We start from the raw sequence: 15,835 nt of genomic DNA, 5'->3' as shown, positions 1-15,835 counted from the left end.
TGTATCCCTGGGATGAAGCCTACTTCATCATGGTGAATGATGGTTTTGTTGTGATCCTGGATTCAGTTTGCAAGAATTTTATTGAGTATTTTTGCATCAATATTTATAAGTGAGATTGGCCTGAAGTTCTCTTTTTTGGTTGAGTCCTTGTGTGGTTTAGGTATCAGAGTAATTGTGGCTTCATAGTATAAGTTAGGTAGTATTCCTTCTCTTTCTATTTTATGGAATAGTTTGAGGAAAATTGCTATCAGATATTTTTTGGTAGAATTCTGCACTAAATCCATCTGGCCCTGGGCTTTATTTAGTTGGGAGCTTCTTAATGACTTCTTCCTTATGGGATATGGTCCTTAGATAGTTTACCTGCTCTTGATTTAACTTTGGTATGTGATATCTGTCTAAAAAAACATCCATTTCATTTAGATTTTCCAGTTTTGAATATAGGCCTTTGTAGTAGGATCTGATGGTTTATTTGAATTTCCTCCATTTCTGTTGTTATGTCTCCCTTTTCATCTCTGAATTTGTTAATATGGATACTGCCTCTCAGCCCTTTAGTTAGTTTGGCTAGGGGTTTAATCTACCTTGGTGATTCTCTTAAAGTACCAGCTTCTGGTTGATTCTTTGTATTGTTTTCTTCGTTCTACTTGGTTGATTTCAGCTCTGAGTTTGACTATTTCCTGTCTTCTACTCCTCTTGGGTGTGTTTGCTTATTTTTATTCTAGAACTCTCAGGTGTGCTGTTAAGTTGCTAGTGCAAGATCTCTCCAGTTTCTTTTCCAGGGCACTTAAGTGATATGAACTTTCCTCTTAGCACTGCTTTCATGGTATCTCATAAGTTTGGGTATGATGTGTCAACATTTTCATTAAATTTCAGAAAGTCTGTAATTTCTTTTTATTTCTTTCCTGACCAAGTTATTGAGTAAAGAGTTGTTCAGTTTCTACATGTAAGTGTGCTTTCTGTAGTTTTTGCTGTTCTTGAAGACCAGCCTTAGGCCATAGTGATCTGATAGGATGAATGGTATTATTTCAATCTTCTTGTATCCGTTGAGAGTTGTTTTGTGACAAATTATATGGTTGATTTTGGAGAAGGTACCATGAGGTGCTGAGAAGTAGTTGCAACCTTTTTTTTTTTTTTTTTTTTTTTTTGGGTGAAATGTTTTGTAGATATCTGTTAAGTCCATTTGTTTCATAACCTCTCTTAGTTTCACTGTGTCTTTGTTTAGTTTCTGTTTCAATGATTTGTCTATTGGTGAGAGTGGGGTGTTGAAGTCTCCTACTATTAATGTGTGGGGTTCAATGTGTGTTTTGACCTTTAGTAAAGTTTCTTTTATGAATGTGGCTGTTCTTGCATTTGGGGCAGAGATGTTTAGAATTGAGACTTTCTTTTGGTGGATTTTTACCCTTGATGAATATGACTTGTACTTCTTCATCATGCTTGATAACTTTTGGTTGAACGTTGATTTTATTGGATATTAGGATGGCAACTCTTGCTTGTTTTCTTGGACCATTTGCTTGGAAGACCTTTTTCCATCCTTTTATTTTTAAATAGTTCTGTCTTTGATAGTGAAGTGTGTTTCTTGTATGCAGCAAAATGCTGGATCTTGTTTATGTATTCAGTCTGTTAATTTACGCCTTTTTATAGATTAATTGAGTCCATTAGTATTCAGAGATATTAAAGAGAGATGACAGTTGGTTCCTGATATGTTTGTTTTTGTAGGTGGTTTTATGTGCTTGTGGTTCTCTCCTTTTGGCTTTGTTGTGAGATGCATAATACCTTATCTTTTCTTTGGTGCAAGGTACCTTCCTTGTATTGGTGTTTTCCTTCCAGTATCCTCTGTAGGGCTAGATTGGTAGATAGATACTGTTTGAATTTGGTTTTGTCCTGGATTATTTTGGTTTCTCAATATATGTTGATTGAGAGTTTTGCTGGGTATAGTAGTTTGGACTGGCATTTGTGTTCTTTTAGAGTCTGCATGACCTCTGACTAGGCTCTTCTGGCTTTCCTAGTCTCTGTTGAGAAGTCTGGTGTAATCCTGATAGGTCTACCTTTGAAAGTTACTTGGCCCTTTTTCCTTGCTGCTTGTAACATTCTTTCTTTGTTCTTTTGATTATTATGTGATGAGAGGATTTTCTTTTTTGGTCCCATTTATTTGGTGTTCTATAGGCTTCTTCTACCTTTATAGCCATCTCTTTGTGTAGGTTGGGGAAGTTTTCTTCTATGATTTTGTTGAAGACATTTTCAGGTCCTTTGAGCTGGGTATCTTCCTTATACTCTATTCCAATTCTTTTTAGATTTTTTTTTCATTGTGTCCTGAATTTCTTGGATGCTTTGGGTTAGGGTTTTTTTTTTTTTTTTTTTTTTTTTTTTTTTTTTTTTTTTTTATGTTTTGAGCTTTCTTTGACAGTTGTGTCATCTCTTCTACTGGACCTTCTACACCTGGGATTCTCTCTTCTATTTCTTGTATTCTGTTGGTGATTCTTACATCTGTAATTCCTGACCTCTTTCCTAGGTTTTCCATTTCTAGGTTTGCCTCCATTTGTGTTTTCTTTATTGTCTCTATTAACACTTTTAGGTCTTGGATCACTTTCTTCAATTCCTTCACCTGTTTACCTGTGTTTTTTTTATTTCTTTCATTGAGTTATTGATATCCTCCTTAAAGGACTCTATAATCTTCATGAAATAGGATTTTAGGTCAGCTTCCTGATTTTCAGGTGTGTTGTTGTATTCAGGGCTTGCTGTGGTGGGAGAACTGGGTTCTAATGATGCCCACCTATATTGGTTTTTGTTGCTTATGGTCTTGTGCTTGCTTGGCACCATCTGGATATCCCAGGTGTTTGATGGTCTGGGTAGGTATCTGGAGCCTGCCTTTTTTTGTCCCTGGTTTGCTTCAAGTCTCCTGGTAGGCCCATAGCCTTGGCTGTAGCATAGTATCAGTGGGACCTTCCAACTTGGGGCTCTTCACGGGGGCAGAGAAGTTACTGATCTGTTGCCCTGACTGCAGTATATCTCCCGGGATGCCTTCAGACTGTTGGGTCTTCAGTCGTGCAGTTAAGCTGTTATTCAACTGCTCTGAGTGCAGCTGGTCCTCAACTACTCTCAGTGAAGTGGATCCTCAACAGCTCTGAGTAGAATAGGTCCTCTACTGCTCTGAGTGCAGTGGGTCCTCTAGGATGGGTCAGGATATGATGTCTTCACTGGAATACACCAGCTAAGAGTCTACTCCAGCAAAAAGTATCAGGCTAAAGGGAATGAAAGGATGGAAGGGGAGTGGTATTCGGGAGGGCAGGGATTTTGGTAGGTGATGGGTCCCAAGTCCACTGGACTCCTGGACTCCCAGCAGCAGCTCTGGGATTCTGGAGAAAGGGGGGGTGTTCTTACCAACTGCTCTCTGAGTTTAGGAGTTCCTCTAGATTTGATGTCTTTACTGGAGCAGACCAGCTAAGAGTCTCGACTCTCAGCTTCTTAAACATGGAAAAAATTTTGGTTCAGTCACTTTAAAAGTGCTTGCTATATACCAGAATTCCATATAGTGAGACGTTCATGTTGAAATGTTTATGGTTATCACTAGGTGTTCTAATGCATGTCCTGCTGTAAAGTGCTGCAGAGATGCTGAGGTTGTCCGGGCTATAGCATGATTCCTGGAGCATTCCCAAGATTTTAGAATATTCATTCTTGCATCTTTATGATAGTATCAGTGTCTGAACTCATCATCAAAGTAAGTTTCTTGCTGATTCCAGAGAACAGAGTAGTCACTCTTTAGTGAAATCAGGATATTAGTAGAAGGTAAGGAGAGAAAAATAAAATGCATTTGTGTCACAGTACAGAATCTGTGAGAAAATTGTAGGGGAGCACTGGACATGAAATGCAAGGTTAAGTTGACTTGATGGTCTCAACACTCCCTTGTTTCAGAATTCTTCCTTATGATGAAGAACCTCTTCTGTAACCCTATTTACATGCTTTGCGTCCTTACAAGTGTGCTCCAGGTAAATGGAGTTGCCAATATTGTGATTTACAAGCCTAAATACCTGGAACATCATTTTGGAATCTCCACAGCAAAGGCAGTCTTCCTCATTGGTATGTACTTTCATTATTTGCTTGGTAGTACTTCCCCTCCCAGAAGGACATGCTTTAAACAGTATCTCAAGGACATGATAAAGAGTAACATAACATGACTAATAGTAGATCACAATGTAATTAAAATCTCTTAGGATATTCTTATAAATTTCCCTTTTCAATATCCAGGGAAATTAAGACATGACAGGGAAACAAGTCGTCCAGAAATATTCTCTAGTTCCCTCTCCAATTTGAATGGAAACTATAAGTTATGGAAGTCTTTGGAGGCAGCTCATGTCAATCAATTTTCAGACAGGGAACATGCTAATTCAAAGAGGAATACAGAGGTAGCTCACTGAGATTCTTAATCTTACTCCCAGATTTCAGTTCTGGGCTTCATACTACTTCTAATTCAGTTGCTTGGTGATCTGAAGAGTGTGTGCAGAAATGCTGTTTTGAAGAAATTCTTGGTATACTAAACCTAGGGATCGTACTTTACCCTTAAAAACTGGCTGTCACAGGCTGCTAGCATCCACATTATCTAGGATTGTCTGAAAGCCCAGATCTCAGTTCTCATCCTCAGATGTATAAAATTAAATGCAATGGCATGGAACTGCAAAAGATGATTAAACTCTTCCAAGCCTGGGGCTGGTGTTGTGCAAGTGCAACTTAGCCAGGAATTTCTCTTTCTTTTTTTTTGTTTTTCCCCTTTGAGTTTTGGCTGTGAAAAGAGAGCCAGGAATGAAGAATACTGGGCAACATACATTACACAAAATGTTCTACACTTGACAACCACACACACAGCAGCAACATTCAGGATCACCGGGAGCTGAATCTGAATCAAATGCCCAATAAAAAGAAATACACAACATATTTAATATGTACATATATCATATGTATGTATGTATGTATTATGCATATATGTGTGTCTGTGTGTTATGCTTATAAAGTCTTTATAATTTCTGCAAATGATTAAATAAATGCTAGGAGTCTTCTTAAAGTGACTTTATAGGGGCACTGGGAAACCTCTTTTTATGTAATTTGTGAAAGAATAGGAGTTATGATCACTGTGTATCAGAACTTAATATCAGAACTAAATAGTTTATTTTATTTCCTTTTTGTTCTAAATAATTTTTTAAGATTTACTAGACAGGTTAATAACATTTATTTTTCTCCTATTTTTATAAATACTATTTTAATTGCACTTACAGGTCTTTATACCACACCTTCAGTATCTGCTGGATATTTAATTAGTGGTTTTATTATGAAGAAGTTGAAGATTACTCTCAAGAAAGCTGCAATCATAGCACTTTGCCTATTCATGTCTGAGTGCCTTTTATCCCTTTGTAACTTTATGCTAACCTGTGATACCACTCCAATTGCCGGCTTAACTACCTCTTATGAAGGGTATGTTGTTTCCTTATGAATATCATAATTTGTTTGCAAGTCCTAGTCCATTTTCTTCACAGGTTATATATGAACAGATGGTCCATGGTTATCTTGTGGCTTCCTTCCATTCATTAATTTTATACCAAGCCCATACAAGTTATATGCTTATTAAAGATGTATGAGAACCACCAAGGACTAAGTTTATGATTCTGTATTTATATATATGTAGTTGCCATGGTGATTTCCTAGTCTTCTTTAAAGTGTGAGAGCAAAAAATAACCTAGGCTTTATAGTCTAAATTACACATGTATTTTATTCTACCATAAACAGTTGTAAAAGTTTACTGTACAGTCTGCAATCCTTCATAAGTCTCTACAATGGACTCAACTTTAGTATAATTGAATCTAGTACATACTCAACTTTAGTATAATTGAATCTAGTACATGCTGGATATATATATATATATATATATATATATATATATATATATATATATATATATATATATTAGTGTGCTTCTATCTCATGTACTCTGAAGTTTTAGATTTTTATATTTCAAGTGTTACCTGTCCATATTCTGTATTAGCCTGGAAAATTAAAACCTTGGTTTAGGACACAGTGACATAATCAACCAATTTGTTAAAATGAAATAAAGCATATACTTGGAGATTCCCTTCAAAGGGCTGAGGAGACAATGCAGTTGTAAAATGCTTGCTGGGCATGCAGGAAGTCCTGAGTTCAGGTGCCTAGAACCCATGTAAAGCTTGGCATGGTTGGCTATTTGTAATAGCAGCACTCCTACTGTGAGCTGAAGAGCTGAGGCAGAAAAAGACTCTAAGTTCCTGTACCTGCTAGTCTGGCATTTTCAGCAGTGAACAACATGGAACTCTGTCTCTAACAAGATGGAAGGTTATATTCTGATCTCCATATGCATGCTGTTGTGATGTGTGTCTATGAGCATGTGCATGTTCACATACACACACACCCACACAAACACATGAGAGAGATAGAGATTAAAAGTAAAATTTGTTTAAAAATCCTTAGGAATTGAAAAATATGAATAATTTCAAATGTAAAATTATAATATGTATATATATATATATATATATATATATATATATATATATATATCATCAGATTTAAATCCCTTTTTAAGAAAAGAGTTTTTCCATTTATGTTGTAAATGTAGAGATTGAAACTCAGGGGCCATTATTGAGTTTACAGAAAATGGCTTCAACATCACCAACTAGAATTGTACATATAGAGTCCATGTCCAGTGGTGCTGACTCAACACTGTATTTGAGGGACAGAATTTAAATGCAGCCTCTAGACTTCCACCTTATTGTCTTTCAATCCTACTATGAGTGCTGGTCACTTTCTGTCTCTGAAGATCATGTCTGGATATTCGAACTCCTCTGTTTTGGGGGCAAAATGCAGCAGCTAATAAATGGAAATTGCAGATTTTGTTTAAGACAACCCTCTTTCACTATTTCCCATTATGCAGATTAATGAGAGATAAACCCTCTACATTTTAGCTTTGACAGCACAGTACTTTCCCACAGAGTAGGCACTTAAGGTTTGTTTTCTGAAGTAATTGAAAAAAGCAGTCATAGGACCAGTAGAGAAGAAAACATGTGTGCCAAAAACCTAGTACAGATACCACATATTGATATTTATGATTCCTGTATTTGTTCTGTGGGAGAAAATGAACTCTCCTTCTCCTCCCTCCCCCTCTCCCCCTCTCCCCCTCTCCCCCTCTCCCCCTCTCCCCCTCCCCCCTCCCTCTCCCTCTCTCTCCTCCTCCTTCTTGTTCTTCTTGTTCTTCTTCGTGTTCTTGTTCTTCTTCTTCCTTCTCCTCCTTCTCCTTCTCCTTCTCCTTCTCCTTTTCTCCTTCTCCTTCTCCTTCTTCTCCTCTCTCCTCTCTATCTCTCCCTTTCTCCCTTTCTCCCTCCATTCCTTCCTCGAATCCCTTTCTCTCTGCCTTCCTTCCTCTATCCATCCATCCCTCCTGCCCTCCCCCCCACCCCTGTTGGTTTTGTGCACACATGCTGGGATGAAGGGAAGAAAATAAAGTACTTCTGTGGATTTTCTGTATCTGTGACATTATTTTAAATCATTTCAGAATTCAGCAGTCTTTTGATATGGAGAATAAGTTTCTTTCTGACTGCAACACAAGGTGTAACTGCTTAACAAAAACATGGGATCCAGTGTGTGGGAACAATGGCCTAGCATACATGTCACCTTGCCTTGCAGGCTGTGAAAAGTCTGTTGGAACAGGAGCCAACATGGTAAGAATCCTTTCAGTGTTTGGACTGATGTTTGTGTTCTGCATCAACATGTGCTATGAACTAAGCCTACATTTATTAAAAGAAATTTAGTCATGCTTAAAATAGATAAATAGATTAATATCTTCGTGAACAACTCAATTTATTTTGTATACATATAAGTGACCTTAAAATTCTTAGATGTTATAGAAAACCTTGACAGAGTCTGAGCATTATTTTGTAATTGCAAAGCACAGAGATGATTAGTCAAAAAACAATGCAATGTTTGGGTTGGAGAGATGGCGCAGCTGTAAAGAGCACTTGCTGCTCTTTCAGAAGACATGTTTAGTTCCCAGCAACCACATGAGGCAGCTCACAATGAGGCAGCTCACAACTACAGCTTCAGGCCACCTGTCACTCTCTTCTGTCCTTCTCAGATACACACATCTACCTGTTTGTATACACATAGATACAGAAACATACACATAAATCAACATTAAAGTTAAAACTTTCGATTACTCACGACAGAATTGTCCCTTTGTTGTGAAAGGGTCTCGTGAATCCCAGGATGGCCTCAGACTTGCTGTGTAGTTGAGGTTGACAGAAAACTTTTCATATCTCAAGCCTTTTGTCAACTGTTTTATTATTGCTAATTAATCAGTTTGGTTACTGTGTTTGCATGTGTGTAGTACGCAGGAGCATGTGCATATGGAGGCCGGGAGGCAACCTCAGCTTTGACTCTCAGGACCATGCACTTTGTGCTTCTGATACAGGATCTCACTGGTCTGGAATTTTCTGGTTCTGTTAGGCTGCCTAACAGATGAAGCCCAGGGAGTCGCCTGTACCCACCTTCAGATCTAGTGTGACAGGCACATCCTCTTGCATGCATTGTTCCCGTGTGTGCTGGGATGAGAACTCAGAGCCTCATTCTTCTGCAGGTCATCACTGACTGTCCCATCTCCCCCAGCCTCATCGGGACAGTTTAGTATGATAAAGCCACAAATTTTCCTTCATCTCAACATGTTATAATACTTAGAATTGGTTGGTAATCAAAATGAAATATAATATTTGACTCTTAATCAGATCTGCAAATAGAACAATGAAAAACATTGACTATTTTTTAAATAAACTTTTTTCTTGGCAACGTGACTTTGTTAGTAAGTAGCTACTTATTCCACTTGTATTCTGAAATACATTTTGTTTTAGCACTTAGTACTAGTGTCAAAATAATACAAATTCATATTTATTTACTTAAAAAAAAACCCTGCCAGATGGTGATGACATATTTCTTTAGTCCCATCACTCTGAAAGCAGAGGCAGGAGTGTTTGTATTCTGTCTAGACTCCAACTCAACAGTTACCTGGCAACAGCCAGGTATGCTCCTCCCCACAGTTACCTGGCAACAGTCAGGTAGGCTTGGCCCACTATACAGGGGCTGCTTGCTCCTCCTCTCTCTCTTACTCTTGCTCTCTTGCCTCTCTTTCTTGCCTCTTGTCCCATTGCTCCCCCTCTCTCCCCATCCCCTTGTCCTTCTCCTCTCTGCCTTTCTCTGCCTCTACTACTCTCTTAACTCCCCTCCCCATGCCCTAAATAAACTCTATTCTATACTGGTCCCTCAGGGGGAGGGGATGCCTTGGCACGGGCCACCAAGACATCTTCTTCCCCCACACTTCACCATACCCCCATAGACCATATCTCAATACCTCTTTATCTTTTTATAATCACAATGAGGAGGATCTCAGAGTTTGAGGCCAGCCTGGTCTACAGAGTGAGTTACAGGACAGACAAGGAAGGCTACACAGAAAAATCCTGTTGCAAAAAATCGGAAAAAAATTGTGCAGACTATAAAGTTGGCTCAATGTGTAAAGGTATTTGCTATTAAGCTTCACAACTATAATTATATGCTGGGACCCATGTTGTATAAGAAGAGAAGTATATCCCATAACTTATTCAATGACTTCTACTTGTACATTGTGGCAAACACATGTCCATACATAGATACATGTATGTGTATGCATGGACACACATATGCATGCACACACACACACACCCCACATGCACAGCACATACATCTATGAGAAAACACAATCATCCAAATAAATATAAATATGTTAAGTGTGCATTAAGGATAATTGAATTTTTGTAAATTTATTCCATGTACTTAGAAAATAAATAATGTCTAAACACTCTACATTCCAATTGCAGTTTCCCCTCTCCCCCCTCCTCTCAGTGCCCCCCTCTTGCCTCCTCCCCCAATTCATCCCTCCTGACCTTCTCCTCAGAAAGGGGGAGGTCTCCCATGGATTTCAACCAGCCATACCAATTTGCAATACGACTAGGAACATCTTCTTGTATTGAGGCTAGACAAGGAAGCCCAGTTAGGGAAAAGGCAGCAAAAGGCAGGCAGTGTAGTCAGATATATCCTCTGCTCCTGCTTTAGAAGTTATACATGAATACCCAGCTGCACAACTGTTACATATGTGCAGCGGGACTAGGTCATTCCATTGATGCTCTTTGGTTAGTGGTTCAGTCTCAGCCCATATGGGCCAAGACTAGTTGATTCTGAAGGTTTCCTTGTGGTGTCCCTGACCTCTTTGGTTCTTTATATTTTATGACTGACTTCTGAGATACATAGAAAAACAAAAATCAAAAATAACAACAACAAAGGGTGATGGAGATAAAGATGAAAAGAAACCTCAATTTATTTATTTAGTATTTTTTTATTTATGGTTTTTTGTGCCCAAACTTGAGGCCACATTTAAACAAGATGAATGTTCTTTCTCTGAGTCATATCACTGACCCAACAGTCTCCATTTTGCTCCTACTGCCTGGCTGTGTAAAAAACAACAACAACAACAATAACAAAAACTATAAAGGTTTAAGCCCAATATTCTTCTTCCTTAGATGGGACTTATTCCCCCCTTTCTTTGACAGGTGTTTCAAAATTGCAGCTGCATTCGGTCATCAGGAAACTCATCTGCAGTCCTGGGGCTGTGTAAGAAAGGCCCTGACTGTGCTAACAAGCTTCAGTACTTTTTAATCATAACGGTATTTTGCTGCTTCTTCTACTCGTTAGCAACCATACCTGGGTACATGGTTTTTCTGAGGTAAAACTAGACTCCTTTATTTATCTTTCTATCTTTGCTTCTTTATAGTGTGTACATATGCAAGTATACGGTGTGTGTGTGTGTGTGTGTGTGTGTGTGTGTGTGTGTGTTTCCTGTGTGGCTCTAAAACACAGTGAGGACAAAACACAATGTTGAGGAGTCCATTCTCCCCTTTCACCATCTGTTTGAGGCAGGATCTCTCTTGCTATTTCTCCTGCCATGCTGCAGGTGTTCTCCAGCATACCTTGCCTTTGGTTGTAAGAGCTTCTGTTTTCTCTTCTTATTTAACTGTGGGGATGCAGGAATTACAGATGCATCCTGCCCTTTAATTTTAATATTTTATATTTGTTCCGAGGTCCTGGGGATTTAATTCAGGTCATCACGCCTTTGTGGCCAGAATGTTTGCAACCTGAGCCATCCCACTGATGTCAATTAGATTTTGTTTTTGTCATTTATTAAAGTTTCCTTTTTTCAAAGAGAGTCCTTTTGAATTGGTTCCTAGAATATCAATGCTGTAAGATGCTTTTATCAAGACTCTTATACTAAGCATTGCTAAATTTAACAATAAGTTAACCTTTGGTGGAGTTTGCCTTTCTGCCCTTCCCTATTTCTTTCCCTTATAGAGTAAGCCTAAATGAATGACATCTTTTTAAAAATTTTTTTTAATTAGGTATTTTCTTCATTTACATTTCCAGTGCTATACCAAAAGTCCCCCATACCCTCCCCCCTACGCCCCTACCCACCCACTCCCACTTCTTGGTCCTGGCATTCCCCTGTACTGAGGCATATAAAGTTTGCATGACCAATGGGCCTCTCTTTCCACTGATGGCCGACTAGGCCATCTTTTGATACATATGCAGCTAGAGTCAAGAGCTCCGGGGTACTGGTTAGTTCATAATGTTGTTCCACCTATAGGGTTGCAGATCCCTTTAGCTCCTTGGGTATTTTCTCTAGCTCCTCCATTGGGGGCCCTGTGATCCATCCAATAGTTGACTGTGAGCATACACTTCTGTGTTTGCTAGGCCCTGGCATAGTCTCACAAGAAACAGCTATATCAGGGTCCTTTCAGCAAAATCTTGCTAGTGTATACAATGGTGTCAGTGTTTGGAGGCTGATTATGGGATGGATCCCCAGATATGGCAGTCTCTAGATGGTCCGTCCTTTCGTCTCAGCTCCTAACTTTGTCTCTGTAACTCCTTCCATGGGTGTTTTGTTCCCAATTCTAAGAAGGGGCAAAGTGTCCACAATTTGGCCTTCGTTCTTCTTGAGTTTCATGTGTTTAGCAAATTGTATCATATATCTTGGGTATTCTAAGTATCTGGGCTAATATCCACTTATCAATGAGTACATATCATGTGAGTTCTTTTGTGATTGGGTTACTTCACCCAGGATGATGCCCTCCAGGTCCATCCATTTGCCTAGGAATTTCATAAATTCATTCCTTTTAATAGCTGAGTAGTACTCCATTGTGTAAATGTACCACCCTTTTTGTATCCATTCCTCTGTTGAGGGACATCTGGGTTCTTTCCAGCTTCTGGCTATTATAAATAAGGCTGCTATGAACATAGTGGAGCATGTTTTTTTCTTAACAGTTGGTACATCTTCTTGATATATGCCCAGGAGAGGTATTGCCACATCCTCCAGTAGCATTATGTCCAATTTTCTGAGGAGCTGCCAGAATGATTTCCAGAGTGGTTGTACAAGCCTGCAATCCCACCAACAATGGAGTAGTCTTCCTCTTTCTCCACATCCTCACCAGCATCTGCTGTCACCTGAATTTTTTATCTTAGCCATTCTGACTGGTGTGAGATGGAATCTCTGGGTTGTTTTGATTTGCATTTCCCTGATGATTAAGGATGCTGAACATTTTTTCAGGTGTTTCTCAGCCATTCGGTATTCCTCAGGTGAGAATTCTTTGTTTAGCTCTGAGCCCCAAAAGTGAGAGTAGTTGCTTAGCACTCATTCCTATGGCTCAGCTAACTTAACCGCAGAGTGTGAAACTCTGTGTAAAATGGTCCAGTTCTCTTTCACATCCTGAGCCCAATCTGTCTTTAACAAACTTCATGAATCAAATAACAGATACTCTCTAACCAGGAAGTACATTCGTGCAGTAACATATATACTTGAACAAGGACAGTTATGAATGCAACAAGATATTCTCAGCTCTTTAACATAAAATGAAGTAGTTGAAGAGCTGAGTTTCAACGTTTGTTTTCTTAGTAGGCGTTCTTCCCAGTCTAGTGAACTTTACATCCACTAACAATGGGAAAAACATTTCAACCTGCCTTTCCGTGTCATTGGAATTCAGGGGCAAGTTGAGTTAACCGTTATATGTAACTCATTTATGTGTAATACATTTTATTCTTATACAGTGGAACAAGGTTATCACTTCTTTCTTTTCCTGTGCTTTTCTGATTTCTTGCCCACATTTCCTTTGCACATCTTTCTCTTTTTCCAAATTCCTTTCTCCTTTCCTTCTCCATTTCTGCTTCCTCCTTCTCCCCCACACCTCTCCTCTCCTCTCTCCTCTCCTCTCCCTCCCTCTCTCCCTCTCCCCCTCCCCTCCTCTCCTCCCCTCTCCCCTCCCCTCCTCTCCTCCCCTTCCCTCCCCTCCCCTCCTCCCCTCCTTTTCCTGTCTGCTCACTCTTTCCTTCCCTCCTCTCTAGTCTTTCTTTCCCCTGCTTCTAATATATATACATATATATATACATATATATATATATATATATGTGTGTGTGTGTGTGTGTATATATATATATATATATATATATATACTCTCATATATACTGACTGGAATAGGCTATGTATCTGCTCTTATTTATTCATTTTTCCACTGTAAGATATTATATTTTTATATTCACCAAATGGAAATGTGGCATATGTCTTGTTTCATTTCATAAGTTCACAGACAGAAAAACATACCAAGTACTGCTAGTTCTTAAGAGTTATTCTTGTGATGGACCATCTAGAGCCTGCCATATCCAGGGTTCCATCCCATAATCAGCTTCCCAACGCTGACACCATGGCATATACTAGCAAGATTTTGCTGAAAGGACCCAGATATAGCTGTCTCTTGTGAGACTATGCCAGGGCCTAGCAAACACAGAAGTGGATGCTCACAGTCAGCTATTGGATGGATCACAGGGCCCCCAATGGAGGAGCTAGAGAAAGTACCCAAGGAGCTAAAGGGATCTGCAACCCTATAGGTAGAACAACATTATGAACTAACCAGTACCCCAGAGCTCTTGACTCTAGCTGCATATGTATCAAAAGATGGCCTAGTCGGCCATCACTGCAAAGAGAGGCCCATTGGACTTGCAAACTTTATATGCCCCAGTACAGGGGAACACCAGGGCCAAAAAGTGGGAGTGGGTGGGTAGGGGAGTGGGAGGGAGGGTATGGGGGACTTTTGGGATAGCATTGGAAATGTAAATGAGGAAAATACCTAATAAAAAGTATAAAAAAATAAATAAAATGTTCAACAAAAAAGAGATATCTACATATTTAATAGAATGTAACTAAAAAGTAGGGGTTTTTTGTTTTGTTTTACTTCATAAGAACACAAAACCAAAAATTAAAATATGTAGGCTTTAGAAGTGAAAAACAGTGTGGCTTGCCTTGGATACTGGATTTCCACTTGCTGAGCAGATGGCTCAAATATAATAAAACACAGTTTTAACTGCTAAAAAAAAAAGAATTATTCTTGCAAGTGAGGGACATTTTGCTGTCACATCTGTCACTCGCATCACAAGCCAGGCAGATTGAGGTGATGTGGCTAGTCCAGATGTCTCAAACCTGTATGCTTTGTTGACAAGGATGCTTCCTTATAGAGGAGAATGGTCACAGGTGAAGAGCTTAGGAGCAACTGAACTCTCGTGTTAAAGCCTCCAAGCTTGCTCCGGTGAGAGGCTCTCATGTTTCTTCTATGACTGTCCCCCTTCCACGCCCCACTCAGTTTCTCAATTATTTTACTTTCTGAAGTCAACTCTTCAATTGGTTGTAAAAAAACATGGCTAATTAATGTTTTAATGTATAATTATTTAACATATTTATTGTTTATGTACATATATGTGCATGTGTATGTTTGTGTGTGTATGTGTGTGTATATGAGAGTGTTTAGTGTGTCTCTTTGCATGACATGACATGCCTATTGAGATGACAAGACATCTCTCAGGAGTTGGTTCATTTTGTACCACTTGGGTTTTTAGACACTGAACTCAGTTTGTCAAATTTGAGCCATCTTATAGGCCCTAATGTGTGATTTCATGATGTAATGAGGCTAAAGTGTATTCAAATCATTTTCCCCATATTTCTTTGATCTTTCCTGCTGAATATGATGATTGCAATGTAAATGCTAGAAAATATGGGAGTTCTGTTTGGATGCAATCATTATTCTTTTAGTCTGTGGTGTTTTCTTAAAGTCTTTCATGGAGTCACTTCCGAAACAAAAATCTCAACAATTATACATATTACGATTTTCTTGTCTAAGGATGTATTTGCTGGGAAAAGGCCACATTAAAAAAGGCTTCCACATTCCTAATTTATCAGAATATTTTTCAGTTTTTGTCCTTATGGCTTTGTAGTTTTCCCTTTGAATGTAATTTTCAAAGCCATCTCAAGTCTATCTTCATAGGCAGTATAGGAGAGACAAATGTTTACAAATTTTAAATCCATACAACAAAGTAGTTTCCTCATTGTCATTGCATGCTCAATGGATTATTTCTTTTTTATCTGTGTGACTGCATTTACCATCCTTTGAATTTTTATATATGACATGCGTTTTATCAACATGAGGAAATGCCTGGCAAATAACTTAAGAGAAGGATTGTGTATATGGTTTGTGGTTTCACAACTTGAGGTCAATTCTAATGGGTATGGCATGGTTGTGGCCATAGTCACCAGGAAAATATTCATCTAAGTTAACCGGCAGTGTCTAGCTGCCAAGGAGCTCAGCCCTGCTTCAGATGTGGGGAGGCCAGAAGCCAGCTTTCAGAAGTTTGTATTCTCCTCTTTCTATGTAAACTT

At 38.9% G+C, this 15,835-nt stretch overlaps 1 protein-coding gene across 4 annotated transcripts in view; it reads left to right on the top strand.

Annotated features, from left to right (window-relative positions):
* The window catches only part of Slco1a6 (solute carrier organic anion transporter family, member 1a6), a 100,417-nt gene that overhangs the window by 79,129 nt on the left and 5,453 nt on the right, over positions 1 to 15,835 (top strand). For all 4 annotated transcript variants that reach the window (XM_006506965.3, XM_011241587.2, NM_001381930.1 and 1 more), the window contains 4 exons: positions 3,907 to 4,071; positions 5,262 to 5,457; positions 7,562 to 7,727; positions 10,638 to 10,810. In XM_006506965.3, coding sequence (XP_006507028.1) covers positions 3,907 to 4,071; positions 5,262 to 5,457; positions 7,562 to 7,727; positions 10,638 to 10,810 — 700 coding nt within the window. The remainder of the gene's footprint in view (positions 1 to 3,906; positions 4,072 to 5,261; positions 5,458 to 7,561; positions 7,728 to 10,637; positions 10,811 to 15,835) is intronic.

Source organism: Mus musculus, chromosome 6 (genome assembly GCF_000001635.26).
Source record: "Mus musculus strain C57BL/6J chromosome 6, GRCm38.p6 C57BL/6J".
Taxonomy (NCBI): Eukaryota; Metazoa; Chordata; class Mammalia; order Rodentia; family Muridae; genus Mus; species Mus musculus.
This window is presented reverse-complemented; position numbering and strand designations above follow the sequence as displayed.